The 15,050-nt window shown below is 37.8% G+C and overlaps 5 protein-coding genes across 8 annotated transcripts in view; 3 read left to right on the forward strand and 2 right to left on the reverse strand.

Annotated features, from left to right (window-relative positions):
- Positions 1–2,379: 2,379 nt before the first annotated feature.
- On the forward strand, positions 2,380–4,490 carry LOC104806144 (GDSL esterase/lipase At5g45960). Its single transcript, XM_010530877.1, has 5 exons — positions 2,380–2,745; positions 2,868–2,998; positions 3,442–3,675; positions 3,775–4,045; positions 4,262–4,490. Exons 1-5 carry the CDS (start codon positions 2,433–2,435, stop codon positions 4,450–4,452), a joined length of 1,140 nt encoding a protein of 379 aa, XP_010529179.1. The 5' UTR covers positions 2,380–2,432; the 3' UTR covers positions 4,453–4,490.
- Positions 4,491–5,031: 541 nt separating this feature from the next.
- Positions 5,032–8,002, forward strand: LOC104806145 (probable pre-mRNA-splicing factor ATP-dependent RNA helicase DEAH9). The gene is made up of 5 exons (XM_010530879.2): positions 5,032–5,250; positions 5,333–5,477; positions 5,758–7,143; positions 7,244–7,429; positions 7,515–8,002. The coding sequence occupies exons 1-5, from the start codon at positions 5,150–5,152 to the stop codon at positions 7,788–7,790; spliced, it is 2,094 nt and encodes a 697-aa protein (XP_010529181.1). The 5' UTR covers positions 5,032–5,149; the 3' UTR covers positions 7,791–8,002.
- Positions 8,003–8,065: 63 nt separating this feature from the next.
- LOC104806146 (nudix hydrolase 11) lies at positions 8,066–9,090 on the forward strand. Of its 4 annotated transcripts, none has more exons than XM_010530880.1 (4): positions 8,066–8,331; positions 8,404–8,552; positions 8,629–8,751; positions 8,858–9,090. In XM_010530880.1, exons 1-4 carry the CDS (start codon positions 8,136–8,138, stop codon positions 9,065–9,067), a joined length of 678 nt encoding a protein of 225 aa, XP_010529182.1. In that variant the 5' UTR covers positions 8,066–8,135; the 3' UTR covers positions 9,068–9,090. The 4 variants fall into 4 exon arrangements, with proteins under 4 accessions (XP_010529182.1, XP_010529183.1, XP_010529184.1 ...); XM_010530881.2 differs by having other exon boundaries at positions 8,632–8,751; XM_010530882.2 differs by having other exon boundaries at positions 8,410–8,552.
- An 82-nt stretch (positions 9,091–9,172) lies between these two features.
- LOC104806148 (magnesium-chelatase subunit ChlI-1, chloroplastic) lies at positions 9,173–11,472 on the reverse strand. Its single transcript, XM_010530884.1, has 3 exons — positions 11,280–11,472; positions 10,524–10,642; positions 9,173–10,335 (listed from the first exon to the last, which is right to left on the reverse strand). The coding sequence occupies exons 1-3, from the start codon at positions 11,383–11,385 to the stop codon at positions 9,280–9,282; spliced, it is 1,281 nt and encodes a 426-aa protein (XP_010529186.1). The 5' UTR covers positions 11,386–11,472; the 3' UTR covers positions 9,173–9,279.
- A 1,933-nt stretch (positions 11,473–13,405) lies between these two features.
- LOC104806149 (GDSL esterase/lipase At5g45920) overlaps positions 13,406–15,050 on the reverse strand; it is a 2,874-nt gene continuing 1,229 nt past the window's right edge. The window contains exons 2-5 of the mRNA XM_010530885.2: positions 14,800–15,027; positions 14,114–14,181; positions 13,822–13,986; positions 13,406–13,714 (exon numbers count right to left, since the gene is read on the reverse strand). Of these exons, the coding sequence (XP_010529187.1) occupies positions 13,549–13,714; positions 13,822–13,986; positions 14,114–14,181; positions 14,800–15,027 (627 nt within the window). The 3' untranslated portion in view covers positions 13,406–13,548. The remainder of the gene's footprint in view (positions 13,715–13,821; positions 13,987–14,113; positions 14,182–14,799; positions 15,028–15,050) is intronic.

Raw genomic sequence — 15,050 nt, forward strand, 5'->3', positions numbered from 1 at the left:
TATATATATATATATATATATATATATTCAAAAAAAATTTAAATAAAAATTTTTACAACTGGATTTTTTATTGTCAAACCTTTTCCAATATTTTTATAAATCAAAATCTACCGTCTTGAATTTCGCAGCAATATTGGAAATAACGATGGTTGTAGCTTTTATACGGCATTATATCAAAAATACGATTGTTTGGTTATTTTTACTTCAACACATACTTTTTTTCACTGTGTGACTATTTGATCCATATGACTCAAAATATAGTGTGGTCACATTTTGATTTTATTAATTATAACGTTAAATTTATGGTGATCACACTAATTCATTAGATTTATATATTATATATCTTACTAATCATTTGATTAAAACATCATAAATTTAACGTTACAAACAATGAGATCAATATGTGACCACACTATATTTTGGATGAGATGGATCATGTGGTCACAGTTGAATGAAAGTATGTGTTGAAATCAAAATAGCAAAATAAGAGTATTTTTGATAATACCCCTTTTATATAAATTAATGTGCGTGTGGGACCCTATCCTATATATCAATTTTTGTTTAAAAAATCAAAAAATTTTATACAAAACATTGTTAGTAACTAATACTATATTTTGTTTGTAATTGATTTTTTATTTTTTAGTTATCTTAATGTGTTGCCAATAAATATTTTTAAGATCCAGCAATATATACATATATACATATATATATAATAGGATTTTTATTCATATTAAACGCATTATTATCTTATAACTTGCTAATATAAATTTTTATAATCGAATCATTGAATTATGTAATAAAACAATTTTCTAGATAGAATTTTTAATGCGATGGTTGACATACTGGCCAACGGTGCTATAAAATTTAAAAAAAAATTAATGAATGGTACTTAATGCATATATGTTTTATTATCATGTTAACGCGTACACCAGACTTTCCAATAAGTTACACATTCTAAATTTATTCTAGCACACTTATTTAAATACTTTCTATTAATAGACACTACAAAAAGGTTATATGTGTTTTTAATCAAAATTTTACAACGTCTACGAATTTCCATTGTTATATGTGGTGTAGATGTTGAAAAATCCTAGGAAAAAAAATATAAATAACAATTTTATATTAAATTGTTACGATAAATATTGGAGTTGAAGAATTGAAAAAAATAAAGATAAAAGAGATAAAAATATATTATAATGAGACGAAAACTGGAAAAAAAAAGAGTATAAATGAAGTGATTAATTAGTAACCCTTTTGCCCAAGTAATCTTCAAACAAAAGATAAGAAGAAGAGACTCATATTAAAAAATAATATTGAAATAATATAATCATATGCCACACGCTTTCAGCATAGATTGTAATGGAAGATATGGATATATATTAAGATCTGATTCAGTGCATTAGAGAGTTGTCTTATGTGATTAGTGCAAGTAATTTCATTTAGCAGTCATAAATATCAATGATTAGCTATAAGCATCAAACTAAGGAACAAATACAAAACTAAAAATATTTTTTTTTTTCATAATTTTTTGTTGAAACAACAAATGGGTTACGTATGTGCATATAAGATATATAATTAAGTAGAGTTTAATCATAATTAATTAAAATGATTTCCAATCGTTGAGATATATAGTTTATAATCTTGCATCGGTAAACAAAGGGTTAATATGCCCCAAAAGGTTATGATTTTGTGAAATTTGATAAAATACATACAAACAAATTTAATATTCGTAAAAGAAAATATTCAGTAAGAAAAAAAAAAGATTTTTTTTTGTTAGAAAAGAAAAAAAAGGGTTGATAGACAATATCAAGACTATTTTTTCCAACTTTTAAAATAGAAAAGAGATGCATTGTTTCCATATCTACCACAAGAAATTTTATTAACTTCTTTAGTTAGGACATGTTTGGTTTCCTGAACGTAACAACTATAGTTGGGACAGGGTTGCCGTTGAGAATTTTTAATATATATACATATAATATGTTTTATTATTTCAATATAAAAAAGAAAAAAAAAAAGAAAATATTTTTTTTACTAATTCCATTGGCATAACAACTCAATAATCCGAGAGATACGATCATTTAATGATATATATCATCACGTACCATCACGGTTGGGCGATGGCATTAAAATCTTCACCTAATATCGTTTTTCATATAAATAAAAAACAGTTAGTGCTGCAATTAACCGGCCCACGTGATTTATCCAAATATATATAAGATTTCTGAAACCAAAAAAAGAGTTCAATAAAAATTGAGTTTATTTGTGAAAAACCCATGTTGTTAACGATATCAAAATGTTAGAAATGTTTCTAAAATTAATATTCTTATAAGTAGGCACGTATATTTATATATACACGCATACGAATATATAATATATTTTCATAATAAAATATAACAAAGCAAACTTTTCGTTTGTTCGATTACACAACCAAAATGAATCTCATGCACACACATTCTTCTTCTTCTTCTTCCCCCCTCTTCTTTCTTCTCTTAACCTGCATTTTCTTCTCACGTTCTTCTGCAACACAACATGAGTCCGCCAATGATGAACCGATCATCGAATCTTGCGATAAAAAATCGCCGGTTTCTGCTATTTTGGTATTCGGAGATTCAACGGTGGATTCGGGTAACAACAATTACATTAAAACATTATTCAAGAGTGACTTTCCTCCATACGGACAAGATTTCGAAGGTCATGTTCCGACCGGCAGATTCTGCAACGGACGTCTCCCCACTGATTTTATCGGTAAGTACTGCTCTTTCATGATGAATATAAAACCAATATATGTGTATATATATATATATATTAAAATGATTTTGTTCTTGTGGGTTATACATATATATATATATATATATATGTATGTATAGCTTCATACGTTGGTGTTAAGGACAATGTTCCACCGTATTTGGACCCAAGTCTTGGGATTGATGAGCTCATGAGTGGAGTTACCTTCGCCTCGGCTGGCTCTGGATATGACCCTCTCACTCCAACTATTGATGTAAGCACGTATACCATCTCCCACGACAAATTATTTAAATCAAAATTACAGTTTTATATTTCGATTTCTAAATAAATAATAAATCATAGCACATTTATCCGAATCATAAATTTGCATATGAGTCTCGAAATGGAATGCAAAATTTCTAAAAATATCCAAAATAAGACACATGCCCTTTTCGGATAAACAACTCGAGCCAATATAACCATTATGTATGTTTTGATAAATAATTTTTTTAGAAATAATTTATTTGTTTTTTTTTTGTAACATCACATGTTTCAAGATACCGTGACAGATAAGAACAAAGTTCATCAATTATTTGTGGGGACCTATTTCGTGGGAATTCTAACATATTTCAAAGCTGAAATTAGTATTTTACTCGTTTATAATTTTTTTTAAAAAATCGCGATTGATCGAGAATCAACGTGGTTGTTCATGTGCAGCACGTGATAGACCTTCCGACTCAACTAGAGTATTTCAGAGAGTACAAAAGAAGAATAGAAGAAAAATTGGGAGAAGAAAGAATGCAAAAACACGTGGAAGAAGCTTTGTACGTCGTAAGTGCAGGAACGAACGATTTCGTCATCACTTATTTCTCACTCCCCCTACGAAGGAAAACATTTATCGTCGAAGGTTACGAGCAATTCATCATTTACCATCTCAAAAACTTCATCCAGGTTCATAAAATTCTCTTTATATTTCAAATTTACCGTTTCGATCGACATCAACAAGGCTACCCATTATATATGTGTATGTATTGATTGCATGAAATCTAGGGTTTATGTGAAGAAGGGGCAAGGAAGATTGCGGTGGCGGGTCTACCGCCGATGGGGTGTTTGCCGGAGGTAATAACGGCCTTCTCGGGAAATGCGGTGGCTGACCGCCGCTGCATTGACCGCTTCTCCGCCGTCGGCAGAGATTACAATTTTCTCCTCCAACGTGAACTGAAGCTCATGCAAATGGCTTTGTCTCATCTTGGTTACAAGATCTTTTACATTGACATTTTCACCCCTCTCTCCGACATGGTACACAACCACGCAAGATACGGTAAGTAGTTATGTTCCAATCATACACACGTACGTATATATATATATATATTATTGGAGAAGTACTTGTATACTTGGAGAACTCATATACATATCTACTCTCAACTATACGATGTATTTGTTTTTGAATATAATTGAAAATTACGAAGAGTTAAATATGATTTTAGGGTTTAATTAGATATTAATATCTAAATTAACGATGCAATTGTTTTTGCAGGTTTCGAAGAAGTGGACACGGGCTGTTGCGGAACGGGTTACGTGGAGTTAGGACCGTTGTGTAATCCAAAGTCTTACGTATGTCCAAACGTATCAAGATATGTCTTCTTCGATTCCATCCATCCCACAGAGAAGACATACTACTACGTATTTAGAGCCGTTCAATCTGTTGTCGATATGATTGTTAATTAACGAGTAACATTGATTACATATACAAAAAAAGTACTATACGTATACGGTATACTTATTGTTTTTCAAATAAATGGATACTACGTATATATACGTACTTTGCGTCCTAGAAACGGAAAACGTTAGTGCATCTTTTCCATGTCCTTACAATTGCTTTTTTTTTGGGGGGAAATGTATTCGTATGTTAATAATAATAATAAAAAAAGTGCAGCAATGCAAAACATGGATTTTTGTTATATTCGATATCATCTCGATTGACGTTGAAATTAAATGTCAATAATAAGTTTGGCACATTATATATATATAGTAAAATATTATTTCGTTTTTAACAGTATGCAAAATAAATAAACACTGACTTATCAATTATTTTTTTAGATAAGTTTAACAAAAAAAAATATTTTTTTAGATAATGCTTATACAAAATATATCATGCATCTTTTTTTCGAAGCTAACATTTTAAAGCAAAATGGGTTATTGGGCCGAAAGTGATTTTCTTACAGAAGGCCCATATTTTTTTATGATGATTTTTTTTTCAGTGACCTTCTGAGAGAGTCAGAAGGTTCGTGGCAAGAAAATCCCGATTTCGTTAATGGCATCTCAGCCGTAGCTCCGTCGTCTAAAATCGAGAACACGAACTTGACCCTCTTATTAAATCGGAAAATAAACAGCAGAGCGAAAGGCTGAATTCTTTGGCGGAAAAATGGCGTTTTGGAAACCAGGGACCGAGAAACCGCGCTTTGTGGAAGACGAAGAAGGCGGCATAGTGTTCTTATCGTCTTCTCTCCCCTCCTCTTCTTCTGGGTATGGTCTCTCTCTCTCTCTCCCTCCTCGTCTTCGCTTGTGTGTATGTGTTGATGCATATGATTTGGAATCGTGTTTGTAGATATGGGTTTACGAGTATGGAGAAGCAGAGACAGAGACTACCGGTTTATAAGCACAGGACGGAGATTCTGTATCTTGTAGAGACTCACGCCACTACCATTGTCGTCGGCGAGACGGGTAGTGGCAAAACCACTCAGATTCCTCAGGTTTCTCCTTCTTCTTGTTTTCCGGGGAAATTTTTTTGTGGGAAAATTTAAGCAACTTGACTAAATCCCGAGTCTTTTCACCAATACCCAACTTTGGATTGTGAACATTGAAATACCCACAGATTTCTATGTTGTAAGATCACCGGCAATAGTTCGATCAACCTGTAGAGAGATATTACAATACTGCTTGGGACATTATGCAACGGATGTGTGCTAATTCTGTGCCTGCAAGTTCATATCGCCAAGGATGGTGAAATTTGCATGTATATCGTTTTTGCAGTACCTTAGAGAAGCTGGATGGGCAGATGGAGGCCGTGTTATTGCTTGCACTCAGCCTAGACGTCTAGCCGTCCGCTCAGTTGCCACAAGAGTGGCGGAAGAGATGGGAGTGAACCTCGGGGAAGAGGTTGGCTACACTATCCGATTCGAAGACCATACAGCTTCGGGCTTAACCAGCGTGAAATTCCTCACGGACGGAGTTTTAATCCGAGAAATGATGGATGATCCTCTCTTGACTAAGTACAGCGTTGTTATGGTAGATGAAGCCCACGAGAGATCAATCTCAACTGACATTTTGTTGGGTCTCCTGAAAAAGATCCAACGACGTCGTCCTGAATTGCGTTTGATTATCTCGTCGGCCACCATTGAGGCAAAAGCAATGTTCGATTTCTTTAACTCCAGCAAAAGGAGACGGGTTCAAGAACAAGAAGGAGATAAGAAAGGACCGATTTTGGAACCCGCAATCCTATCTGTAGAGGGCAGAGGCTTCGACGTTAAGATTCACTATGTTGAGGAGCCTGTTTCAGATTATGTCCGAACTGCTGTTTCAACTGTATTGCTGGTTAATGAACGAGAACCGGGTGGGGATATTCTAGTATTCCTTACCGGTCAGGACGATATCGAAGCTGCCATTAAACTTCTTTCGGAAGAATCTGAGAGCAGCAAACAAAGGAAATCATCGGGACTACTAGCCCTGCCGCTATATTCAGGCCTTTCACGAGCAGAACAAGAACTGATCTTTGCTCCCACTCCTCGAGGCAAGAGGAAAGTGATATTCTCGACAAATATTGCTGAAACATCGTTGACACTCGAGGGTGTTGTCTACGTGATCGATAGTGGGTTCTCGAAGCAGAAATTCTACAACCCGATTTCAGACATCGAAAATCTCGTGGTGGCACCAATATCCAAAGCATCTTCTAGACAAAGAGCTGGAAGGGCTGGTCGAGTTCGGCCGGGGAAATGTTATAGACTATACACCGAAGATTATTTCGTGACCCAAATGCCTGGAGAGGGCATACCCGAGATGCAGAGATCAAACCTTGTTTCTACTGTGATTCAGCTCAAAGCTTTGGGGATCGATAATATATTGGGATTCGATTGGCCGTCACCTCCTTCCCCAGAAACGATGATCCGAGCCCTTGAAGTGCTTTATTCGTTACAAGTACTGGACGATGATGCAAAACTGACTTCGCCCACGGGATTCCAAGTTGCAGAGATTCCTCTTGACCCGATGATCTCGAAGATGATTTTAGCTTCAAGTGAACTCGGTTGTTCTGAGGAGATCATTACAATTTCTGCTGTTCTGTCTGTCCAATCCATTTGGGTCATTGCCAGGGGAATACAGAAAGATCTCGATGACGCGAAACTGAGATTTGCTGCTGCCGAGGTAATCTAATCTCTCTTGCACTCTTTATAAACTCGATAATTCAGACATGGTTACGAACTCGATTTCCTCCATTGTTGATATCCTGCTCTGTTCTTTTCAGGGCGACCATGTCACTTTCCTGAACGTCTACCGAGGGTTTCTCGACTCGGGAAAGTCTTCCCAGTGGTGTTACAAGAATTTCTTGAACTATCAGTCCATGAAGAAGGTGATTGAGATAAGAGATCAACTCCGAAGGATTGCACAAAGATTAGGAATCCCCTTGAAATCTTGTGACAGAGACATACAGGTAAGTTTGTGACTGCGTTGTCCTAATCCTGAACCCGAAAAAGACACGAGCTTTTAACGTAAACTGCCTCTCTGGTGTGTTTCAGGTTGTAAGAAAAGCAGTGACTTCCGGGTTTTTCGCCAATGCTTGTCGCTTACAACCACACAGCAACGGGGTGTACACAACAGTTAGAGGCTCGGAAGAAGTGTATATCCATCCGTCATCGGTTTTGTTCAGGGTGAACCCGAAATGGGTGGCTTACCATTCCATCGTCTCGACGGATCGTCAATACATGCGCAATGTCATCACCATCGATCCTTCTTGGCTCACCGAAGTGGCTCCACACTTTTATAAGAACCGGCAACATCCTACCGTCCCTTAACCGTAGGCCATGGCTGATGGGCTTCAACCTCAAAGTAGCAACGGCCGCCTCATGGTTTGCCCGTAGGGATCGAAGTTAGAGTTCGTACTCATATGGGGATTGAATCTTTTGATTACCCGTGTAATGTTTTTGTTAGAATATTATGAACTAACGAGAACAATCGATTGTCAAATGCACAAAATTAGCGGAGGATGATTTTTTTTTTTGTAACAGGTTTTTTGTTAAATTCGGTGGGTCAGAAGTTGGGTGGACGAAGTTAACTGAAACTGGTAAGGTTTCTTCGGGACAAGTCATCGTTTTTAGATCTGGAAGAAAACATGTCCGTGAACTAGTTTCAGTTCCAAGATGTCGGGAGCCACAGAATTTAACAAGTTACAAACTTTGATCCGGCGACTACGCAGTTACAAACCCAATGTTCTTTCCTCCCAGGAAAATTTTCCCGGAAAATCATCGGCTGTTTTGGTCTGTCTTTACCTAGGAGACGATGGCGAACTACATGTAATCCTTACCAAACGGTCTTCTAACCTCTCTTCCCATTCCGGTAAGAATTTCAGATCTGCAAAGAAATCAAGTTCCAATGATCAATTTTACTACAAGATCTGAGAAGAAACAGATGCAGGTGAAGTTGCGTTGCCCGGAGGGAAAAGAGATGAAGGAGATTCAGACGATGTGGCCACCGCCTTGAGAGAAGCTCACGAAGAGATTGGCTTGGACCCTTCTCTTGTCACCGTTGCTTCAGTTCTTGAGCCATTCATTACCAAGGTATCGTTTTTCGATTTTTCGATATCGATTTTGAGTTGCAGATCTTGAAAAAATCGTGCTACTTTCGTACCAAAAGCAGAGAGGAATGTCGGTTGCACCAGTCATCGGATTTCTTACCGAAAAGGAAGCATTCAAACCGGATCCAAATACAGCTGAAGTAGAAGAGATCTTCGATGCTCCATTGGAGATGTTCCTCAAGGTTCTTCAGAAGAGAATGAAAGCCCTTTTCCTCCCCTTTCGGTTACTTTTGATATCCGCAAACTTGATCCGATTTCTCTCCTTTTTGTTTCGATTCATTCAAACAGAACGAGAACAGACGGGCAGAGGAACGAGAGCACGAAGGACAGAGATATCTTCTGCATTACTTTGATTATAAACCAGAGGATAAGCAGAAGAACTTCACCATTTGGGCACTCACAGCCGGTATTCTGATACGAGTGGCATCACTTGTTTATCAGAGATCTTCCGAGTTTCTCGAGCTCAAGCCTGAATTCTGGAATCAACCCAAGATTTGAAACATACTCAAAATGTATTAGATGAATCGACACAAGCTCGATATTCATATTACACATCCCTGTTTCTCGGGTATTCTCTCTAGTCAGAGCAGTGAAAAGCAGCAGTAGGAGAAACATGGCGTGTATAACAGGAAGAATTTCTTGCATTTAGGACAATATGATATATGAAGCAGCAAAAACACGAGTTACCGAGTTACAAAAAATCTTGTTTTTCAGCTGAAAACCTCGTAGAATTTCTCAGTCACGAGCACTCCTGAATCGATTGATTCCAATGGATCTTTCCTCAGACGGTGCCTTAAACAGTTGGGGATGACAGTACCAATGTCTTCAGCTGTCACTTCATCTCTTCCCTTCAGAGAGGCAAGTGCTTTGGCCGCTCTGTTCGTCACTATGTCTCCTCTCAACCCGTCAACGTTAAGCTCTGCACAAACTTTTGAGATCTTCACCTTCAAGTCCTGATCGATCCGGACAGAGGAGAGGTTGTTTCTCGCAGAAGTGATCTGGTCCTGAAGCTTCTCTTGTTCAGTTCTGTAAGATTCTCGGAACTCCTTAGGGTTACTGTCGAACCGAGCTCTCTCTTCCACAATCTTGACTCGTAGCTCAGCATCTCTAACCGTCCCTACTTGAGCGTGCATGCCAAACCGGTCCAGAAGCTGTGGCCTGAGCTCTCCTTCTTCCGGGTTTCCTGAACCAATGAGGATAAACCGGGCGGGATGAGAGATCGAGATTCCTTCTCTTTCGACTGTGTTCCAACCCGATGCAGCGGAATCCAGAAGAACATCAACAAGATGATCATCCAAGAGGTTAACTTCATCGACATAGAGAATTCCTCTGTTGGCTTTAGCAAGAAGGCCAGGTTCAAAAGCCTTGACACCCTCTGTTAAGGCTTTCTCAATGTCGATTGTTCCACAAACTCTATCTTCCGTAGCACCCAACGGAAGATCGACCATGTTGATCTTTGTGGAAACCACGAGGAGCTGTTCTCCTTTCGTGACTTTTTCTCTTACTTCAACGCCCATGAACTCGGGATCAACCGGGTCTGAGTTGTACGGGTCACCGGCAACTACCTTGATCTCGGGTAACAGATCGACTAACGATCTGACAGTCGTAGATTTTCCAGTTCCTCTATCTCCCATGATCATGACACCACCGATCTTGGGATCGATCACGTTTAACAAAAGGCATAGTTTCATCTCGTCTTGCCCAACAATTGCAGCAAATGGATAGACCGGCCTGGCGCTTCCCTTTGCATCATCAAGCTTCTTTGCCTGAACCCACAAACAAGGAATGCTTGATCAACATGTCATAACACCCGATTGAAATATGAGAAGTTCCCCTCCTGACTATGGGAGCAAATAACAACAGAGACTGTACTTGAGAAACCAAGAAAAAAACATGGATTTCTGCAAAAGTTATGATCTTTTCCTTTGGGTAGATACAATTTGAGAGTTCATACTTGTTCAACAGAGTTGATATCTGTGGCCACATTCATAACCGAGACATGGAAACGAGACCTGCCCTTCTTTGGCTTCACTGCCACACCTCCATAAAGCTTTCTTCTTCCATGGCTATGCCCTGCGAAACCAAGAAGACCATGCTCCAGTCTATGTAAAACCATAATAAGATAACAGAGACTCGCGTATATAGTAACATCTAAACTGATAAACACTGATCCAAACCAAATTGGCTCCAGCTAGGGTCCGAAGCCGAGATCTGGGCAGAATTGACTCAAGTGCCACCAATTCAAGAGCTCGTTGTGGAGACTAAATGAATGAAGGGTCATGACAGCAAGAGTCATTACAATAATACAGAAACGAATGTTACAAAACCCATATCTAACATTTACCTTCTGACATAATCCTACCTACACTATATTGAGTATCACCGGTTTCTAAGGCGCACACTGCACTATACAAATCCCTAAAAAAAAAACATGTAAAGATCTAAGCTTTTCGGCGTATATGTTGCTCTTGACCACAATTTTGGTTTTAAACTTCCGACCAGATGAGTGTATCATCACTCCATCGAAGCTTCATTCGTAGAAAAACAAGAAACGGACCAGAATTTTCTTGTTTCATAAGAAAGCAGGAAAAACTTGAACAATGTACGACGAAAAAAATCCGAACGAAATCGAAGAAAACCCAGAAGGAAAAGCAATCAAGGAACTTGCAGGAAAGGGGTCTGAGACTTAAGGCCGAAGGCGACATCGTACCAGGTCTGAAGCAGACGGGTGAAATGGAAGGCGGCGAGGAAGGAGGAGAGAGAGGTGGAGAAGCCCAGATAGAGGAAGACGCTGTTCCGAGAAGGAGAGAAGCCATTTTTGTTTAGCTCTTCGGCTTCTGGCTCTGATTCGATGTTTCTTCTGGGGATATCGTTTCCATTGGGCTTGTTTAGTTCTGTGGTCTGGATAAGGAGATAGATTTCCGTCTCCCTCCCCTTTCTATTTTTCCTTTTCATTTTCAAGTGTGTTTTAATTAAAATCTCACTACTTTTTATTTTCTGTATTTTTATTATGAATTGGATGGAATATTTTTAGGGTTTAGATGGATTTTCATTCAACACATGTATAATATGATGCAATTTTATTCAAAATTGCACAACACTAATTACAAATTATTTGTAAATTAGCGTGTGTACGTGTGTGTGTGTATATATATATAGTTGCTATAGATGAGCGTGTAAATGTGTGTATATATTGGGTTGGAAATATGGGCCTATGAATTGGGCCAAGCCCAAAAGGAAAGTTACAAACTTTGTGAAAAACTTCCCTCTTCTTGCAAAATCAAAAATGGCGCCTTTCTGAAAGCAGAAGGTAAAGAAATTCAGATTTAGTAGAGAAGATGAAACAGCTGATTTTTTTTCTTTCTTATTTCATCGCTTCCCTCCAAATCATTAGAGCCATGAAAGTTTCATAATTTTCAAGAAATTCCTCACATTTTTTACGATCCCTCCAATGAATTGAAATAGAAACCCAGATCCCTCCGATTCAAATCCCGCGTTTCACCGTCTTCATATACCCTTCTCCGTTCTTCTCCCTTCCCCATTCCCTCTCTCTCTCTCTCTCTCAGAAATGGCGGCTCTCTCTCTAAATTCTCTAAACGAAGACAAAGAGAATGTTCCTCCGACAAAGCCGGAGACAGCGTTGGTCGCCGGCAAGCCTCTTTCTTCAGCCGCCGACAAAGAGAAAAAACAGAGGAGAATCAGAAGAAAAAGAACCAGAGAGCCTCTTCGAGACATAACCAATCTCTTTGATTCTTCTTCTTCTTCTTTTTCTTTCCCGATTCGATACGCTTCTTCTCCATTGATTCCGTACACCCATCTCAGATCCATCAAGAGAATCGCTCGCAATTGCCCCCATACAAGTCGATCTGTTTACTCTTGTACACATTTCAGATAATTTTTTTATTTTATTATTTGGATTCCGATTTCTTTCCTTTTCAAGTTCAAATCTTTCCTCATTGGGTATTTATCGATACCCTTGAGAGGATTTATCGAATGATATAGTTACTCTTTGGTCGTGTTCCAATGTGTTGCTTAGTTATCATCTTGGGGTTTTCATCATATATATGTATATATATATATGTTTGTGTATAAAAGAAAAGATTCGTATAAAAGAACCCACAAAATATATGACTGAAATCACGAGGTATAGTGAAGTTGAAAGTCCACACATCTATAGCGTGAAATAGAAGAATATAAATTCAGCTTCCAAATTGCAATTGCATGGCATAAGTATCATCACAATAATTATGTAATGATCCGAGATCACCTACTATATGTTTGAAATATAATTAAATTCTATTGGATTCTTAACACTATATTATATGGAATGATATATTTTAACAATAAATAAATATTTTAACAAAACATTGAATATATATATATTTTTTGTATAATCAGGAAGTTCAATGAATATTGAATATATCGATCAAGAAAGAAGGCCAAAGGCAATGAATATTGAATATTAAACAATGTTTCCGTATTATTATTTTTCTGTAACGAGAATCCCTACAATTTTATATGATAAGTCGTGGGGTCCACAGATGCGCATTCTAATTCGAGAAAGATAAACTCTTATATTTTTTCCTAATCGAAGGTTAAGACAAACCATACACATCGGATGCAGCCCTTTCTCTCTCATTTTAAATTTTATATTTTTCTCATAATACTTTTCATACATTTATTAAAGTTTTGAATTGGATCGGATTAGGGAAGTTGTGTTGGGCCGATGGGCCGTGCAATACGTACAAAGTAAAAGACAAAGCCCACTACAGCGAAATAACGGCCCAATACACGATCATGCAGACGATATTTCTCCAAAGTTCACGATGGTAAAGATATTTCAAAGGATTTTTTTTTAATCAAAACTCGCCTTATGATCGATACAGCTTGATAAATGTCGTTCGAGGTCGGTCCATGCCATTACATGTTCTGGTAAAATTAATAGCTAAAAGGGTCCAAAACAAATATCATTTTGATGATCAAATACCATCAAAGGCCTTGAGAGGGTCATTTTGATCAATATTCTCGATGAGGGGAAGATCAACAGCCAAATTCTTCTCAACATCAATGCCTTGCTCCTTGAGCTTTTTTACAACTTCTTCTAACACAACTTTATTCCCGACCCGGCTCAGATGCAGCCCGTCCCTACACCTCGGGAAAAAAGGATATCGTTAGTTGAATATACTATAATCGTATATAACATATCGGTTTATAGACCGAATTCGTCGATAAGGGTAGAGGAGATCTGTGACCATAGACATTCTGCCCTCCAGCTTTCGATTTGTTGCATTTTGGTCCATATATCGATGGCCGCGATTCCGCATTCCTCGGCCACGTCTACACACGCTTTTGCGTACGATCCGGATGCGTCGTTCGTTCTTTCGGGCAATCCAGTCGTGTTCTCGATATAAGGGTATCTAAAAGATTTTGAAAAAAAACGATTATAGAAAGTATCTTAAGCATGTATATGGTAAGGATTGAAATTGATAGAAACAAAAGTTTGGGACAAAAGCTTGAGGGAGAGAAAAGCTAGAGAGCCCATACCTTAGCCGTGCCTCTTCGTCAATTGGAGGGGGAGTGATGAGAATAATGCACGTCTCTGGCCAACGATTCTGATCAATAATTTAATAAAATAACGTTACAATTAGACATTTAATTACAAGATGTTAAGCTCTATTATATAAGAAAGTTCTCTTTCGGCTATAATGTAGAAACCTTACATATCCATCGGGTCTGAATCGACCATGCATTATGAAAAACCATTTAAATTTAAATTGAATAAGAAAATAAAATATCTATTATACATTGGTCGTGGCTGGTTACAAGATCTCCATGCAATTTATTAATCTTAATTTATAATTTCGTAGTGATCGGTGCCTTTTTGTATTTTTTGCAAGGGGGGGGGGGCTCTGTGTGGCGATCAGGATCACCGCTTTCCAAAAGCATTGAAAAGAAGTTAAATCTTTGACCAATATATGATTACATTTTCCAAAAATAATATATTTTTTTATTATTTCAACATGACAGTAATAACATGTGATAATTATATCGTGATTACCCGTAATCAAACAACGCTCAAGCCACATATATATACGTAGTAAACTAATATTGCAATTCAGCTTCCAAATAGTGACAGATGGCATTTTATTCATTCTTGAAATCCTTCAGATGATAAAACAAAAGGGTTGTTATATACTAATATATATATATATATATATATATGCATATACCTTGAGAAAGGAGACGAGAGAGCGAAGATTCTGCTTGTATTCAAGAAGCGGCACGTGCTGAAAAGCCGAGCATCTCTCCGGCAGACACGCGTCGTTTGCCCCGAAGAACACCGTCACCGCCACCGGCGGAGATTCTCCGCCGCACTCCGCCGTCGGAAAAACCTTCTCCGCCACCTTCAACGCCCACCTCGTGTTGTACCCACTATATCCTCTCAGCACCACATCCGCCTATACACACACACCCCCCCCCC

Source organism: Tarenaya hassleriana, unplaced genomic scaffold, assembly GCF_000463585.1.
Source record: "Tarenaya hassleriana unplaced genomic scaffold, ASM46358v1 Cleome12, whole genome shotgun sequence".
NCBI classification, from domain to species: Eukaryota; Viridiplantae; Streptophyta; class Magnoliopsida; order Brassicales; family Cleomaceae; genus Tarenaya; species Tarenaya hassleriana.

What these genes read in the sequence shown, in the direction of transcription:
- LOC104806146 (XM_010530880.1), top strand. Translation starts at nt 8,136, where the DNA reads ATGTCGGGAGCCACAGAATTTAACAAGTTACAAACTTTGATCCGGCGA. An exon ending in TAACCTCTCTTCCCATTCCG is followed by an intron (nt 8,332 to 8,403) that starts GTAAGAATTTCA and finishes GAGAAGAAACAG; the next exon opens with ATGCAGGTGAAGTTGCGTTG. An exon ending in CATTGGAGATGTTCCTCAAG is followed by an intron (nt 8,752 to 8,857) that starts GTTCTTCAGAAG and finishes TCATTCAAACAG; the next exon opens with AACGAGAACAGACGGGCAGA.
- LOC104806148 (XM_010530884.1), bottom strand. Translation starts at nt 11,385, where the DNA reads ATGGCTTCTCTCCTTCTCGGAACAGCGTCTTCCTCTATCTGGGCTTCT. An exon ending in ACCCGTCTGCTTCAGACCTG is followed by an intron (nt 10,643 to 11,279) that starts GTACGATGTCGC and finishes TTGGTTTCGCAG; the next exon opens with GGCATAGCCATGGAAGAAGA. An exon ending in ATATCAACTCTGTTGAACAA is followed by an intron (nt 10,336 to 10,523) that starts GTATGAACTCTC and finishes TTGTGGGTTCAG; the next exon opens with GCAAAGAAGCTTGATGATGC.
- LOC104806145 (XM_010530879.2), top strand. Translation starts at nt 5,150, where the DNA reads ATGGCGTTTTGGAAACCAGGGACCGAGAAACCGCGCTTTGTGGAAGAC. An exon ending in AAACCACTCAGATTCCTCAG is followed by an intron (nt 5,478 to 5,757) that starts GTTTCTCCTTCT and finishes TCGTTTTTGCAG; the next exon opens with TACCTTAGAGAAGCTGGATG. An exon ending in CTTGTGACAGAGACATACAG is followed by an intron (nt 7,430 to 7,514) that starts GTAAGTTTGTGA and finishes GGTGTGTTTCAG; the next exon opens with GTTGTAAGAAAAGCAGTGAC.
- LOC104806144 (XM_010530877.1), top strand. Translation starts at nt 2,433, where the DNA reads ATGAATCTCATGCACACACATTCTTCTTCTTCTTCTTCCCCCCTCTTC. An exon ending in ATCTCAAAAACTTCATCCAG is followed by an intron (nt 3,676 to 3,774) that starts GTTCATAAAATT and finishes CATGAAATCTAG; the next exon opens with GGTTTATGTGAAGAAGGGGC. An exon ending in ACACAACCACGCAAGATACG is followed by an intron (nt 4,046 to 4,261) that starts GTAAGTAGTTAT and finishes TTGTTTTTGCAG; the next exon opens with GTTTCGAAGAAGTGGACACG.